Genomic DNA, 16542 nt, shown 5'->3' with positions numbered 1-16542 from the left:
TATCGTACTGTAATGGTAACACGTCAGATTATTCATTACTGAAAGAAGTACTCGAGTGACTCAATTACCCGATTCGCCTCAGTGAGTGACTTAGAAAAACACGAATCAGTAAAAGGGATCGAGTTTCCAATCACAACGCTCACCATACAATCCCCATTTGGGGCTGGTCTGGCAACCAAATATCAAGAGTATCAATACCGAAAATAGTATCAGTAAAGGATCGATACTAGCGTGATGATATATATGTTTTTTTGTTTTCGTTCATTTTTACAAACATACAGTGGTGTGAAAACGTTTTTTTGCATGTTTATCACACTTAAATGTTTCAGATCACCAAACAAATGTAAATATTAGTCAACACAACTGAACACTAAAAGTTACTATTTTCTGAATACGGTATTTTTTTAATTCTATATATATGTTTGTATATTGTTACATTGATGAAAGTATCGGCAGCACTGGTCCTGTATTTACTTGGTCTTGGGTCAATACTCAATTATCCACCTGCTGTTTATTGCACTGAAATGCACACTGTACAATAAAGGGCATGAGAAATGAGGTTGAAATGAAAGGTTTAATAGTCAGCAAACATTGTACAATTCAGGTCAAAGTGACAAAATCATTTTAAATTAACGCCTTCTTACCAATGACAATGACAATATAAACTGTGAAAATAATTCCAGTCAGGAATAAATAAACAAAGGTGTTGCTGCTGATGATTTGTATGTACATGACATGCACAAACACATTCACAGATTCCACTCAGCACCTGTATGGCAAAGCAGGCTGTCCCATCTTGACCGGGTGGGCAAACACCCCTCCCAGAAGCATCCTCTCCCCCCAGTCCAGCAGCTTATTGAGGGTGCAACCGAGAGGCGACAGCAGGCCTTGATCCTTCACCTCTGATGTGTGTGAACTCTTGCTTTGTGTTGACTCCTCTGTTTGCTTCAAGGACCCACTGTTCCTCTGCGTCTTCGCCCCAGGCTCCCTCTTGTGGACACTTTTGGAAGCATTGGTGTTCTCAGGTTGGTTACTGGGGTGTGTGGTTGTAGCGGGACAGACCCCCAAGGGGGTCAAACAGAGGCTGAGGGTTTTGCGTCTTTCCGAAAGGGAAGCAGAGCCTGCTGGGGGTTGTAGTTGCGTGGGTTTTGTTCTTGGACTGGACACCCTGAAGGGAGTCTGGACTTCCTCCTGGTTGATTGTCCAAAGTGTCCCTGATGAGAACAGCCGCTGGTTGCCGTTAGCATCTGGACTTGAATGTCTCTGTTGGCAGGAATTCTCACCGGCCTGGTGGATCATTGTGGGGGTGTGGTTATTATTGTGGTTGATGGATGGAAGGTCGTTGTCCAGTAAGTCACCACTAGTGGTCTTTTGACGCAAAGTGCCCTGGAAGTGTTGCAGTTGACCCAGGAAGTTGAAGTTTGGGGAAATGGAGGGTCTGCGTTCTTTCACAAACCTGTCAAGAGCAGACAAGAGCAGAGTTTGGGGTAAGAAAGTGTCTAATTGACTCTAGATCTAATTTGCTTCGAACAAAATGACAAAGAAAATCACCAATGACTTGTATATAGCATTCAGTTGGCAAGAACTAAGTGAAAATTTAATAAACTAACTACATATACTGTATATACATAATTTGAATTCAATACAGGCCTGTCATGATAGTCAATACATCAATTAACTGCATGATAAATACAGTATAACAAATTGACAATTTTGCCGGCCTCGATATATTGATGCATGTCTGTTTTGCACCTCTCTCTCTACCAGAGAGGCTGCATGACAAGAGAGTTCACTCTGTGCATCTGGACGTGTTGGTTCTATAGCGGAATGAACGGCGTGAGGGAACCTTCCTGTCAGTCATTCAGTTTCTTTGTCCCAGTGGGGAGAGGCGGGGCGCTACGCACTGGAGTGTGCACGACTGGTGACCTGTGTGTGTCATGTGCTACATCAAGTGTTGATGCAAATGAGCTGATGTCTGCATTGACACACAATGATAAATCAGATTATTTCTGGGTTATTTATCTTTTTTTCTGACAATATTCAGAACTACTGTCACTGGTCATGATTTTTCTTCAAGTGCAATTTTTGCTAAAAGAGACCGAGAGTCCATTTAATATTCAATGTTTTTTTGTTTGTTTAATTGATTTTATTTAAAAGCTAATCACAACGTCAAATACTCTTGAGAAATTAAAGTTTATTACATGTACCTGTAAGCCTGGTCCAGATCCATTCCCAAGCTATACATGATGTAGGCGACAGCCAGAGCTGGCGAGCGAGAGATTCCAGCTGCACAGTGAACCAGCACGGAGGCTCCTGATGACATTGCTGTATCTGCATAAACAATTATGTATAATTCTTACATCTGTCGGCATAACATTCAAACAGTGTCAGTGTCAAGTGTACTAACCGATGAAGCGTAGAGCCTGAGGGATCCAGGGGAGCAGGTCATCCCGCAGGGAGTCATCAATGGGAATGCGGAGGTGTCTGGAGCAGGGAAGGAAGGAGGGTCGGGGGCTGCAGCGGCTCACACTCAGAACATAGGAAATACCCAAAGAGGCCAGTCGGTCCTGTAGACAGACAAATAATCTATAACTATTTCATTTTTAAATGTTAAAAAGGCAATATTTCATCTCTTGAATAAAGGAAGCTGAAATGCAATTGGGATTGTTTTTTTAAGCATAACTCCTGTGAGTGACGTTAGTTAGGGGTGGACTATACTGCAATTTTGTGATTTTTGCCTATACATTTGCATTTCACGATTATGATCCGAATACAACACTGCACAAAGATATACATATATATAAACACTGTATCAATACAAGAATATCAACCAAATATGACAATTTATCTCTGACTGAACTAAAAAATATATTTAGTACAATCTGATAATGCTACTGTATTATGAAGTATTATGTAGCTGTATCCATACTATCAATATTATTAAAAATGAGTTGACTTTTACCTGCGTCACGTCACTCTCCGCTCCAAGGTAGAGTCTTGGTAGGATGATGGACAGAGGAGGACGCTCTGTCTCTCCATCCCTGGACCAAACCATGACTGCAGCACAAAAAACACCACATTCATTCACTTTTCAATTAAACATGTATTGCAAATGTTTTCCAGATGTTTAAAAAAATCATACATTTCTAAGCATTAATAACCGTTTATTTAATTGACTAGCCGTCGCTCCCAGCCTTAGTTCTTTTATTTTGTAGTATTTATATACTGACTGTTATTTTTTGGTGTTTCCGTTTGGAGTCTCTTGTTTCCGGTGCCGAACTGAGTGACTGTCGTTACCTGGCAATTAGGATGTTGGGTAAATTGCGGGAAGACGTCGGCTTATTTATGCTCACTCTTGTTAATATTTTATAAATACTTTATAAATAACTATAATTATTTAGTACTTAATTACTAGAGTTTATGTTGTGCTTCCTTACAGTCCCTTGACGTCTTCGTGCCTTGCTCGTTTATTCCTAGCGTTAACGTTAGCTAGCTGTAAGGGTGGGTGGATAGTAGTCAAAATATCGATCGTGTCGATTTGGGGGGGGTGTATGTATTGGATTGATACTAGCGCGATGAGATCGATCAATATTCTGTTAATTTTCACAAGTCTTTCTTGGTTGTGTTGTTACATAGATACATGGGGACCCACATTTTTTCACTATTGGCTTTGTTTTATCTCAAACAAATGTATTATTATGTTGAGATGGTAGCATTATGTCTCAAATTGATGTGGGCATATCTCGTTAAATTGTTAACACATAAGTTCGTTTTTTTGTGTGTCTAAAATTATTTTCCCGTGTTTTAGAGTATGATCAACAACGCCAACGCAACGTGTCGGCAACACGAACTGTATTTACATGATATCGGACCGATGCCTACATTTACAGCATCGCCCACTTATACTAGCTAGCTTCGTTAATATCTTTTGTCACGGTGTCTATTTTGTATGTATATATGTTTACATTGTTGCACCTTTACTTGTTTTTTCACCCTGAGACATCAAATATATTTTGAAGTTAATTCATTTGTGCATCGAACAAGCTAAAACAAAACTTCACACATACTCATTCATTTGGACATATTATATTTTTACATGCTGTTGTTAGAATTGTACGTATACACAACCCAAAAGGATGCATCCCTGTCTTTTACCCTTAACTAACGATTTTACAGTTAAGATTTGATGCGATAAAAAACGTGCAATTGAATTATTATTTTTAAATCAAACATGCATGACTTACTGTGTTTCTTTTTTCGTCTGTAAAAATCCTCGGCAGGAGTCTGAAAGCAGGTCTGTATTGCAGATCTGCAGATTCTTTTGAGTCCACGTCCTGCTTTCTCCCTCTTCTCCCACAGAGACTGATTCTAAACGATGAGCTCATCCTCTTACCAACAATAAACCTTGAGTGGTGATGTCATTTTCAACCAATCGGCTTTGTGCTAGACATCCACACGCGCAGACGCATGAGAGCGGATACCCCTCCGCCCCGCTGCTCTCCCTGCCATGGACGCCTTGCGGGTGTGAAATGGGCGGGGCGTGTCAGGCTGTCATTATCTTTCTGTTGCGTTTCTGTCCAGTCACATGACTCAGGACTTGCAAACATTGCTCATTGCATTGATTGTATGGTTGTGCTGGTCATGCACTGCATGCACACCGCATGTTGTCATCGACACGTTTTAGACCTGTGGTCATTGTGCTCAATGCCGATCGAGCACACAATCACACAATTGCTGTGTTTGCTCCTAATAAAACAATAGCGAGGACAGTTGTCACGTGATCGGATTAGCGAAATTAAAAAATATAATGAGATCCAGCACAAGAGGTGTGCTATGAATCACATTGTCTCTACAGGACAAGCAACAAATATTTCACAATATTTAAACATATACATACATTTTTGCCATTCATTTTAAGATCAGTTTTATAATTATTAAATCAACACACACAGTATACTTAAGTAAACTATGTACACTGTGCACTACACTTTCCTGAGTGCACATCACTTCTTCTGTCCACGACTTTCCACTGCAACGGGTTGCTAATTGTCGGCGATTGGCTCACTCATTGAAGTGAATCGGGTACTCGGGCCACTCAGCACAAAGAACACGTACAGAAACCCGCACATGCGCACCAAGTTGTACTCGTCCTCATCGAGTACCGTAGAGTCAGTGAAACTCGCAGGCTGAGCGAGTGAAGCGTTTGTTTTGTCGGGTATGTGACGCATCTCTGGCAGGAAGAAGGAATGCTTTTCCACTGAGCTAATATGGCCTAATATAGTTAATTACGTTAAACATTTTTAACGTAATTAACGCATGCGCATCACGTCAAGCCATACCGCTTCCGTTATGACGGCAGATGGAAGCAATGTAGAGCCCCTACACAGTCACAAAAAGCCTGACGCCCTTTCATAACTTCATTCTGACCTGAACACACCAACTCACAAAACATAGCCCTTGTCAGCACAACACTTCATTGTCAGCAGACAGCTGCGAGTTGCATTCACGGACGACCAAAAATTAAAAAATGTCCTTAATTATGCACATATGTATGGTCAGAAGTACAATTGTTCAATATGTTCGAAAATGCCAGAAAATACTATACTGAAAACGTGAACGTTACATGGTGTCATGGCTCACAATAACACAGTTAAAGTGTGATTCAAATGTTGTGCAACTGTTAAAGACTATTCATTCCTTCATTCATTTTGTACCGCTTATCCTCATGAGGGTCGCTGGAGCCTATCCCAGCTGTCTTCGGGCGAGAGGCGGGGTACACCCTGGACTGGTCGCCAGCCAATCACAGGGCACATATAGACAAACAACCATTCACACTCACATTCATACCTATGGACAATTTGGAGTCACCAATTAACCTAGCATGTTTTTGGAATGTGGGAGGAAACCGGAGTACCTGGAAAAAAAACAACGAATGCACGAGGAGAACATGCAAACTCCACACAGAGATGGCCAAGGGTGGAATTGAACTTGGGTCTCCTAGCTGTGAGGCCTGTGCGCTAACCACCCTACGCCATGCAGCCCATTAAAGAGACTAGGGCAAATATTTTTTCTTTTAGCTTGAGTAAAATGTTCAATCCTTTTGGAGATGTTCATTTATACAAATGCGTCCTGTCATTTCTTTTCGTCCATTAAATACAGTAAAAAAGGGCATATAGTTGCAAATGTTGATTAATTAATAAGTGAAAACAGATGAATTTGATTACAATTTGTAATCATTTGACAGCCCTAATTGATACAAATGCAGTTAGAGTAGCAGCTGCACTACAGCGGTGTTAACTGGTTTACTTGTTCAACTTAGCTAGTGGTAGCAAGGGGAAATGGGTTAATGAAGACGAGTAAGGCTGTGAGCCACAATGCAGCACAACACAAGTTCTGAACGACTCATTCATGACTTGCATATCTCTACATCACTGCGCACTTGCCATGTCGGCCCTTTTTGTGCAACATCCGGGTATACAGTAACTGACACTACACTGCATTTTGCTTGTCAGTATGAAGGTACTTATACACTTAAATGTCTTAAATAAAAGCGGGGGCATGCAGGTCACGCTGTAAGAATGAACACAGAACAGTGAACACAAAAGTCATCATATCAGATATATGGCATAGTTTTACTTTCACATTTTTCATTACAGAGTAACTCTTAATTCTAACACAGGTATTGGACATTTTCTTTTAAACATCAAATACATGAGGCTGCATTAACCAGTGGACAACACACACACACGCACACACACACTCACAGAATGACAAAAAAAGCTTTTCACTACAATGATTTGTGACTGCCGTGCAGCCATAGATTGTAATATGACAATGTCTTTGTCTGTTGTATTACCTGCTTCCAGTCACACATATAGAGTCCTCTGTAATTATAATGGACAAGTCTAGTATTCTTCCACTACAGTACATCACCACTGCTGCTCAGGAAGCCCAAGACACAAACTGTGAATCAAAGAATAACGCTATCTAGACGGGGATAGATGGATGGTCCTTGCCAAATGCTGGAAAAAAAATGTATGCTGCATTTATTGTGTTCTATACTGACCATGAAGCAGCAAGTGGAGCATATCTTATTTGTCGTATGTTGGGGGTGACGACAAACATTCGCCTTTAAAGTTTTGTCTTTGGAAAAAAAAAAAAGAAGCAAATAAGCTGTTTGATGACAGATGACGCTTGTCTCAAAAAGACAATTAGCAGCTTCAACATCATTTTTTAGGTTTACACAGCAGAGCCGTGGATAAGGAGTGGAAACGTTCCTTCCCACTGACTTCCATCTTTCTACATGGGCAGCCCGGGCTTGATGGGAATGTCTATGAACGCAATAAAGTAAACACACTGCCGCTTATTTACAGACACATTGATACCAAACAAAGCATCGAGTTGACTCATTTCAGAGCAGAAAAATCAGGTTGGTCACACTCAGGACTCATGCCAAAAAGCCTTAAGTGCATTTTCACTGGCCTATGATCACAGGGAATGTGTCAAATGAACAGAGAGCAGGTTCTTCCTTCATTATTGGGCCACAAGGAATTATATGTGTGTGTAAAGGGCTTGGGAGAAGATAGAGGCATGTGTATGATGAATACTATCTCCCAATTGATCAACATCAACGCAAACATCCACCCACACACACTGTACACAAAGCATCAGTAATACACAGCAGCCAGGATAAAGCAGACATACACATGCTCACATACAAACACACACACACTCGCACAGTCCTGGCCGCGACACAGGTAAACACCAAAAACAAACGTAATGTTGCATGATGTTAATAAACAAATTGAAGATGAATTAGAATAATGACAATAATATGGCCGCTGCTGCTAACAGCGGCTGCTTTTTCCCTTATGTAGGTTTTTTTTTAAGATCCTTTGCTGGAGGGACATGTGTGGGAAGAGACAGGAGGGGAGAGATCGCTGGTGGGGGTGCTGGGAGGACTGGTCTTGATAAAGTTCTGGAGCTCTTGCAAATCTAGAACTGCTGGGCCAGCAGCTCACAGAGACGCTTTGACACAGAGTCCTTGCTGCAGCGCAGCGTCAGTCGGTACATCTGCACACACAAACACCCTAATTAGAACAGCACTGCAGTAAATAATAATGTATGCCATAAATGAAGATAAATAGAAATACAAGGTATTCAGAAGACAGGTTCAGATGTCGTTAGCTGTAGTATTCTACAATGGTCACCAGGTGTCAGTAATATTACTGTGGCATTCAGTGAGACACACAAGCATCGCATTTCACTGCCCCAACAACAGGCTTTTATGGCAGTTTTGAATTATCTCCCAACAACAATTCTCAATAGAAATCCCAAATAAAAACATGGGATACTGCTGTGGTTGTCACCCATACCAACATGAAACTCAATCCTGAATCGGCTACTTTGAAAAATGGACGGTGATACAATAACTAAGCAGTGTAGTAGCATTGTTGAGACTTCTTCCTCCTGATAAGCCCGACTCTCCCTTCCTTGCAACACCCCTTCCAGTGTGCAAGACAACCACAGGAGTAAAAGCAGGGAGTCGTTTGCTTTTTTAAAAATACTACAAAATAGTTTCATTTAATTATTGTATTTAATATATTTATTAATGTATTTTATATGTTTATAGGTGTTCCATGTACAGTGTTTGACTTAGGTATGGAATTTAGGTAATGTATTGTACCGAGGTAACTTTTACGTACAGAGAGGACCTCCTGGATTAGTACAGTAAAACTCATTTATGATGACGCCCCTCAGTCTGCCTAATTGACAACTTAATTGGGATTTGTGACTCAAAATTCCAAACATTCTCCATTAAATATGACGGGTACCACGAAATTCCATTCATTAGTAATGAAAGGTCAAAATCAGTTGAACGTTAGAAAAAAAATATACACACTGGATATTCTACAAAGGCATGAAATATTTTTGTGTGAAACTAGAATGAAATGATGTGAATTGAAATGAATTATGTGTGTTGTACCTGTGCCTGGGCGTTGGGCTCCAGTCTTAACAGACAGCCAACCTGCTGACCCTTGGTCTGGATCACTCCAGCAGACACGTAGTTCTCTGGGTTTGGATCGACATTGTCCAGCAGGGCCGCTCCGAGTCCCAAAAGCTACAAAAAAAAGATGCAGTAATGAGCAATTCTGGACTGTGCATTGAGCATGTTTTGATCCGACAAATCTTAATTAAGTTTGATCAAGTGTAGAATTACTCAATGTCTCACTCACCGGGAACATGGAGTGTAGGTAGGATTGCAAGGTTTATAGTGTGTCTTTTTATGTAAATATGCCACGTTACAACATGGACACCTGTGGCTTTATTTAATTTAAATTCTAATGTTGTAACATCTCAGTTACTTCAGATCTACTATTATCTGTGCATTGTCAACCAATTGGAAATCACAGGATATCATTATATCTAACAGTATAACAACATAACAGTCTGACTCAAGGTGTCATCTTTCAAAGAATACTAACAACACTAAATTCATCATGCAGCAACTTAACACTCAAAAGGTGTACCTCACAAATATACAATGTACCAATATGACTTTAACCCTTTAACATTTTAGAAGTTTTCCCATAAGGTTTTGGGTCTGGTCCACCCATTCATTGAGGCGCTGCAATTACATCAGACTCCCTCTGGCCTTTGGGCTCTGCATCCTCTGGCTTCCTCTGGTGGACAGAGGCAGCATTGCAGCACCATCCATCATTTTCTATGCTCTTCCAGGGAAATTGTTTTCTCAAATGAAATGCATTATGGGAAAACTCACTGATGAACACATAATGGGACTGTGTAGCTTGTCGTTACAACTCTGTACATGTACAATGATGTGTTCAATGTCTTTAAAATTAGCCCAGACTGACATTTTTCACTGTAAATGTATTTTCTGTATGCTTCTAATCATTTGTTATATTTCCTTAAAACTACATATTTGTGCATTTCACGTGCATCAGTGCTATCCAGAGTCAAATTAGAAGCGAGGCCGAGACAAATACTGTACATTACAAATACCAAAAAAGAAGAAAAACATACCTTAGCCTTAAGTACTTCTGTGTCCATGCTGTGGTTGGCCTTGAATATCTTTTGTGCTTCTTGTTGAGGCCTAAAGGAGAGTCCACAAAAGCTTTACAAGTGACCCTGAATACACTGACAAAACACTTCATGACAAAAACTTACTGGCTCAGCTGTTTCCAACGCTGAAAGAAATCATTTGAGGACATTTCAGTCGGTTGGAAGAATTTATTGATGGTGACGGGCAGCTTGAGGGTCAGGTTTTGCAGAGCTCCTCCATATCTGTGGTACAGTGGAACCTTGGTTAGTGTCAGTAATTCCAGAAGGTCCGACTCTAACGAACGCTAACTGAATCCATTTTTTGAAAATTAAAAGTCCCTGCATTTAAAGAAGGTGAGAAACACTAATGAAGTCAAGAAAAAAACTAAAAAAAAATACATGAAGGTAGCGGTGGGTTGATCTCGCTGCCACATCGCATCTTTGGGAACAATGAAGTCTTTAATGAAGGTATAAGTAACCTTAAATGTTCATTTATCACTTTCATTCGTCATTTATACACACCAACAATTGTTTTATACATGTAAAACTACAATTGTAAAATTAGATAAAAATGCTTTGTGTTAAGTGCTGATGATGTTGAACTCAGTGTATTCAGAATACTACAAGACATGCGTAATGCTGTACATTAACTGGTGAAAGCATGCAAACTGAGGCAAAGTTTCAATGTTAACCGAAAAAACCCCAGAGGAACCTAACCAAGGTTCCAATGTTACAAGAATAAAGGCAAATGTATAAATATATATATATATGTATATATATATATATATATATATATATATATATATATATATAGATCGATATATAAATGTATCTTTTGAGAATGTACTTAATTTTAAAGACAATAGCATCATAAAAGCTGTAATATGAGAAACAAAACAAAATGAATTTGTCATTTTTGGAAAATTAAGTTGGGGGTAAGAATATTTAAGAAGGTTTAACCTTTGGAAAATTTTAAAAAATAATCAAAAATGGGGTAAAGCTGAGATGCATTTTTTTCTTGAAAAATGTCTCTTATCTAATGTCTTGCTAATTTCTTAGCATATCGACATGTGCTGCTTTACAAAATCACAAAGTGGCCCTTGCATCCTAGCGCTGAGTGCCAACATAAAGATGAAGCGAAACAACATGACACACGTCGGTTAGACGTCAGACTTGTGGTTCTTGTTCGAGCTCACCTGAACTTGATGTTGAGCAGTGGAGCATCAGAAAAGTCAGTCAGACACTCGATGTTGAGGACCTGCTGGATTTGGGCTCCTCCCTCCACCAGTGGCTCCACTGGTTTGGTCTGAACATTAAGCTGTGGTTTGCTGTTATGGACCATGAAACACCTTCTTGATAATACAGGTTTAAACATTGGAATCAGTGTGGTCGATATAAGTCCAATGAAAAAACAAATCTACTTCAACTTCAGACATTTGGCATGAAAATGCTAAAATATCTTGCAGGTCCACATGTATACTGCCTTGCCTGAAGGTTCGATCCCATCCATGACAGGCAACAGAAATGAAAGGATATGAGATTGAAGCTCTCCAGGACAGTTGACTGTAGTGGTGAAGCTGGCGAATTGCACTGATGTCTTGTTCCCATAGAATAAATACATTCTCCCTATGAGAAAGACAACTTGTCAATGAACACAACAGGCTCTCAACATATCACTATGTATATCACATGTTCATATGTGCTTCAGAAGGCTGTGGATGCGGCTGGAGGGACCCAGCAGATATGGATAAACATGCTTTTCATTCAGGTTGTGAGAAGACTAGAAATAAATGTAGTACAGTAGTACATTTAAACATTAACACTGCATGTACATGTGTGATCGGTATTGGTATTGGTAGATTTCACACATAGATTATCAGTATTGGCAGCATAAAATCCCAATTGGAACATCCCCAACATTTGTACACACCTAAATACAGTATGTACTGTATGTATATTAATGCATATTATCATATGATATAATATATATATAATATATATATATAATATATAATATATAATATAGTATAATATATGATATATGTCTAGACTTTAGGGACACCCTGCATATTGGACTTAAGAGCATTACACACTAAATACAACCAGACAGTGCCAAGCAGACAACCAAGCAGCTTCTCAAGCAGCCTCATTACTCACCCAGATTTTGACGGTATTCGGATTTGATGCCAATCTGTAGAAGCTGATTCTCAAACAGAACACCATTGTTCTTGCACACAAACCTGTGAGATGAAGACAGTTTTAATTGAAATGATCCATGTACAGATAAATCAAGCAAACACCACAGCAACAGCACACAGTGAAGGCAGGGAGAGTCAAACACTTTCCAAAGATTCAACTTTTGCCCTCTGGAGCACCTGTTTCTAATTATTGCGTGACAGGGATTTGGGGTCACATGGTTCCTAACCTTATAGCCCCATAGATCCCGGTCGAAAGAGGCTAAAAACTACAACCCTACTCAAAGTAGGACACACATAAACCCATTTGAAGATACAGTGGACCTGCAATTTGTAATTATCATACAAGTGTAAAAAGAAGCAATGCCACTGAAAAGTCTGGTTAAATCATCAGAGAGGAACTTATAGAACTTATATTATTGAAATCAACTGCCATATTGTACTGAGCAGCCAGAACAGAGAAGCATCTACTTTCATCCTTTATATGCTAATCTTGCCACATTATAAATAAAAGCTTGCCTGAAGCAAGAGGAAACTTTACTTCCTTCCTTAATAACAATGCTCTATTTTCCCTCTGACACAATGACACGTAATACTACCTTTTCCCTCTCAAAATTCTATTCTCAAAATCAAAATTTTTTTTTAAACTGTGGCCATAGTCATTTTCTGCTTATTTTCATAGAAAAAAATAAAATCCACAAAATTTCCAGTAACCAGAGCTGACTCATATTTACTTCTAAATTCACCAGCTTTACGAGTGTATTATCATTAACCATTCAAAAAAAAAGATTAAAAAACAGCAGAAAATTTGAATATCTAAGGGAAAATATTGTTGAAAGCTTGCACGCACATAGAGACAGCAGCCCTTACTTGTTAAGAAGTTCATCAGCGTCAGACAGAGGGGGAGCAGGATCCTCAGAGGGAGGAGCAGAGCTGAAAGACCACAAGACGCAAGGACGGAGAGAGAGAGAGAGAGAGAAAGAGAGAGACAGACCACAGAAAAAAGAAGAGTCACGGATGTGTGTGAAGGAAAGAAGACATCCACACGACATGCATGCAGGCGATGCAATGGGAGATTGGTTAAGAAGAACAGAAGAGAAGAGGACAAAAGATAAAATGGAGATATGGTTAGTAACAGCATACCAAAAAATGATAATTACAAATACCAGCAGTATGTATTTGGACATTTTCTGATAAATAATGAATATGAAATGGGCCAGAAGAGATGTTAATATTCAGCTTTGACTTAAGGTCACAATTCAACATGCAACACAGACAACACCCTGCAAAGACATATATACTGTATATCAGTGTTTCCCATATATTGTTTTATGTTTAGATTTGCCACTACCTCTTTGTCCATGCTCTTAAACAAATTATAATGGGACTGTGTGTAGCTTGTCATTACTGGCACATTAAAAAAACATACACAAAAAAAATCACTGGCTGTCACGCACATTTTGGCCAATCAGAAGCCTTAAAAAACTACCATCATGCACTATCATCAACACATCTGCTCATCAATATAGTGGGCTATTACATATACACTGACGTATACATTAGCTTATCAATGGGTGTTTATAGATCATTGTCCTGTGGGAAACACTGTATATAATATAAAGTCAGTACTTGCAGGTAAAATGAGCGTATCTGCAACCAATAGAAAAGAAAATGAATAACTTTCCAAATACATTCAGACTGCACTCTACCACAGGCACAGTTCACATGATTTACTGTAAGCAGTACAGTACATAGGCAACTAATTAGCAGTAGCTTGATGCCAATCATTATAAATTTGTTGTGCAAAATACATGTTTTTTTTTCTCATATCAGTGCAATGTTAATGTATAGATGTCCTGCTGTTGCACTCCATGTTGTGTACACCTGCATTACATTACATTGCATTAAATAATGGACTAATGTTATTGCAATATCATGTGATTTAATGATATGTCATTGAGACTTCTGTAATTCAAGATCTTTGATGCAAATCTAAACTAAATGGGTCAGCAAGCTACCTATTAACAGAAACAAACATTACCAATAGGGTTGGGTGATATTTTTATATACCGGTATAGAGTCTTCCAATGATAAGAAAATGACTCATACCGATAGAAATGATAAATGTAAACAAGCCAAGTAGTACGCCGCGGCGGACATTGATACATAGGATGAATCAAATGCTGTTATCGTAAGATGAAGGAATGTTCTCACTATAAACACTAAACCGCATTCTCCTGAACTAAACACTAAACAACCGGCAAAGGTTGTTGGAGCATGAATGGAAGCCAGCTGGGTTATCTTAGTTTTGCATGCTAGTGTGGTTTAGTGTGCGACTCTTGCCGGATGAGTATATCTTCACCGCTTTAATGTAAGGGCCGTTTTACAATGCCCGAGGACGGTGTGCAGGTTCTGAGTGAAGACAGAAAACACGTTTATTCTTGTGCCCAATTCCTCGTACAGACATTGTCGACACACATACTACCGGACATGCATATGCAGTTGGAATTGGATGGGTGACTATGTCTTCCTTAATTACAGGCATTACAGTTTGTTGAAGATACAACATCCCATTAGAAAAGTTAGCCACTTTGTTACCAATAAATAAATGTGCTTTACAATTTGAGACAAGTGTATTTCATTATATGGCTTAACGGTTGTAGCTTTTTATACAGGACAGTGACTTTAAATTTCCTACATGTAATTAGATTACTATAATATATATAGTTGACGGTATAATTGAAAGGCAGAATTAAAATTTTATCATATCGTGATACATCCCAAAAATATTGTGATGTATGCTAAGGTCCATATCGCCCAACCCTAATTACCAACATTCTGTGATATCAATGATATTATGACAGCGTGATGGTGCCATAATAGTAGTGGGTTTCTAGCTAGTCTGTAGTTTACTACAGGGCCCTTACTCCGAGTCACCAGAACCCTCCACCAATAGGGAGTCAGAGGTCTCAGAGGTGGGCTGTTCCAGATCTCTGTCAATGTCCAATCACGGTATAGGACGGAGGACAGACGCGCACACAAACACACGCAAGCACGCAGGAAAATGGAGAGAAGGAAAGGAGAGAAAAAGACCAAAGAGTCACATACACAGAAAGTTCAAATGAACAGACAAGTAAAGTAGACCTGGCAACCGGGGAGAAGTCCACACTAACGCTCACTTAAGACTGCTACACCACACAAAACCCAGTCCACACAGTCTGTGTGATAAACGTGATAGGGTGAGCTGACTTTGTGGACGCGAGAGTTGGTGCCTTACTTTAGGGGGGGCCCCAACCCCGGGCTCCGTTGGTTGGTTCACCAATTCAAATAAATGCAATCCACTCATTTTCTCAGAAAAAAGCTTTTGAAAAGGCATGCGAATGGGAGGTTGACACGTCTTTCCTACCTTTGTGTATATTTATTTTGATTCTTCTGTTTATATACAGTATGAGGTATTATACTCTTATCTAACAGAGCTTCTATTGTAATTTTATCTTGACTACAATGTAATGTTTCCTATACATTTACAAATTTGGGGTGGAATCGCCACAAATACATTTGGACCGCCACAGATAGAGTTTGCACCAATAGATTTGCCGCTACGTGTTTGTACCTGCTTCTTAACACACCTGATGCGCATGACTCAGTCGCACAATATATCGCATCTGTTTATCACGAATAGATGCATGACATTGACATTATCTTTCATATCAGCGCACTCACATGTAGCCCAGAAAATACCAACAAGCCTTATGGAAATGAATCTAACATCCGTAAGTCAATAACTTACACCTTCTGTTTTGGTTTGCATCATCGCCAATTATGCTAATCAGACGATTATGTCATCAGACTGCAGTCCTGCGGGACGCATTTAATGCTAAAGGTCCACTGACCCGCAATTTGCTGTGGTGCCTAGTGTCGCCAATAAGGTGCCTAGTGTGCAGTGGCTCAAACTGCCTGCCAATTGGCTCATGATGACCCATAATGGCGGCAAGAACATTTCAAAATGTTTAAAATCTTCGTTGCGCCACTTGCATCAAGCAATCGACGCAAAGTGTCCACCAAGTGGAACCAAATTTTGCAAACAATCCGCCTATTGGGATCCACTGGAATGTAATGGCGCAAACAATCCGCCTATTGGAATCCATTGGAATGTAATGGCACGAGCCAAGTTGCGCCAATGATGCTAGGAGTCCATTGGGCCGGCTTCAGGTGGTGCCAGTTCGCGCAAAAGATTATGTGATTGGTGCGTAGTGGCTCGCTGTTAATTCGGCGCCAAAGCGAG

At 39.7% G+C, this 16542-nt stretch overlaps 2 protein-coding genes across 6 annotated transcripts in view; both read right to left on the bottom strand.

The window, feature by feature from the left end:
- Nucleotides 1–565: 565 nt before the first annotated feature.
- On the bottom strand, nt 566–4389 carry si:ch211-195b15.8 (dual specificity protein phosphatase 16). The gene is made up of 5 exons (XM_058049443.1): nt 4245–4389; nt 2963–3057; nt 2408–2567; nt 2208–2331; nt 566–1456 (listed from the first exon to the last, which is right to left on the bottom strand). Exons 2-5 carry the CDS (start codon nt 3053–3055, stop codon nt 763–765), a joined length of 1071 nt encoding a protein of 356 aa, XP_057905426.1. The 5' UTR covers nt 3056–3057; nt 4245–4389; the 3' UTR covers nt 566–762.
- Nucleotides 4390–6613: 2224 nt separating this feature from the next.
- The window catches only part of ap2a1 (adaptor related protein complex 2 subunit alpha 1), a 30577-nt gene continuing 20648 nt past the window's right edge, over nt 6614–16542 (bottom strand). For 3 of the 5 annotated variants that reach the window (XM_058049213.1, XM_058049210.1, XM_058049215.1), the window contains exons 15-23: nt 15185–15250; nt 13128–13190; nt 12220–12302; nt 11602–11688; nt 11259–11385; nt 10189–10305; nt 10045–10114; nt 8987–9121; nt 6614–8073 (exon numbers count right to left, since the gene is read on the bottom strand). In XM_058049213.1, coding sequence (XP_057905196.1) covers nt 7996–8073; nt 8987–9121; nt 10045–10114; nt 10189–10305; nt 11259–11385; nt 11602–11688; nt 12220–12302; nt 13128–13190; nt 15185–15250 — 826 coding nt within the window. In that variant the 3' untranslated portion in view covers nt 6614–7995. The remainder of the gene's footprint in view (nt 8074–8986; nt 9122–10044; nt 10115–10188; nt 10306–11258; nt 11386–11601; nt 11689–12219; nt 12303–13127; nt 13191–15184; nt 15251–16542) is intronic. The other 2 variants (XM_058049211.1, XM_058049212.1) reach the window with 2 other exon arrangements.

The sequence above is a fragment of the Doryrhamphus excisus genome, chromosome 15 (assembly GCF_030265055.1).
Source record: "Doryrhamphus excisus isolate RoL2022-K1 chromosome 15, RoL_Dexc_1.0, whole genome shotgun sequence".
In the NCBI taxonomy this organism is placed as follows: domain Eukaryota; kingdom Metazoa; phylum Chordata; class Actinopteri; order Syngnathiformes; family Syngnathidae; genus Doryrhamphus; species Doryrhamphus excisus.
The sequence above is the reverse complement of the archived record's forward strand: the minus strand, read 5'-3'. Positions and strand labels throughout refer to the sequence as shown.

What these genes read in the sequence shown, in the direction of transcription:
- si:ch211-195b15.8 (XM_058049443.1), bottom strand. Translation starts at nt 3,055, where the DNA reads ATGGTTTGGTCCAGGGATGGAGAGACAGAGCGTCCTCCTCTGTCCATC. An exon ending in CGGAGAGTGACGTGACGCAG is followed by an intron (nt 2,568 to 2,962) that starts GTAAAAGTCAAC and finishes GTCTGTCTACAG; the next exon opens with GACCGACTGGCCTCTTTGGG. An exon ending in GATCTGGACCAGGCTTACAG is followed by an intron (nt 1,457 to 2,207) that starts GTACATGTAATA and finishes TGCTCTTGACAG; the next exon opens with GTTTGTGAAAGAACGCAGAC.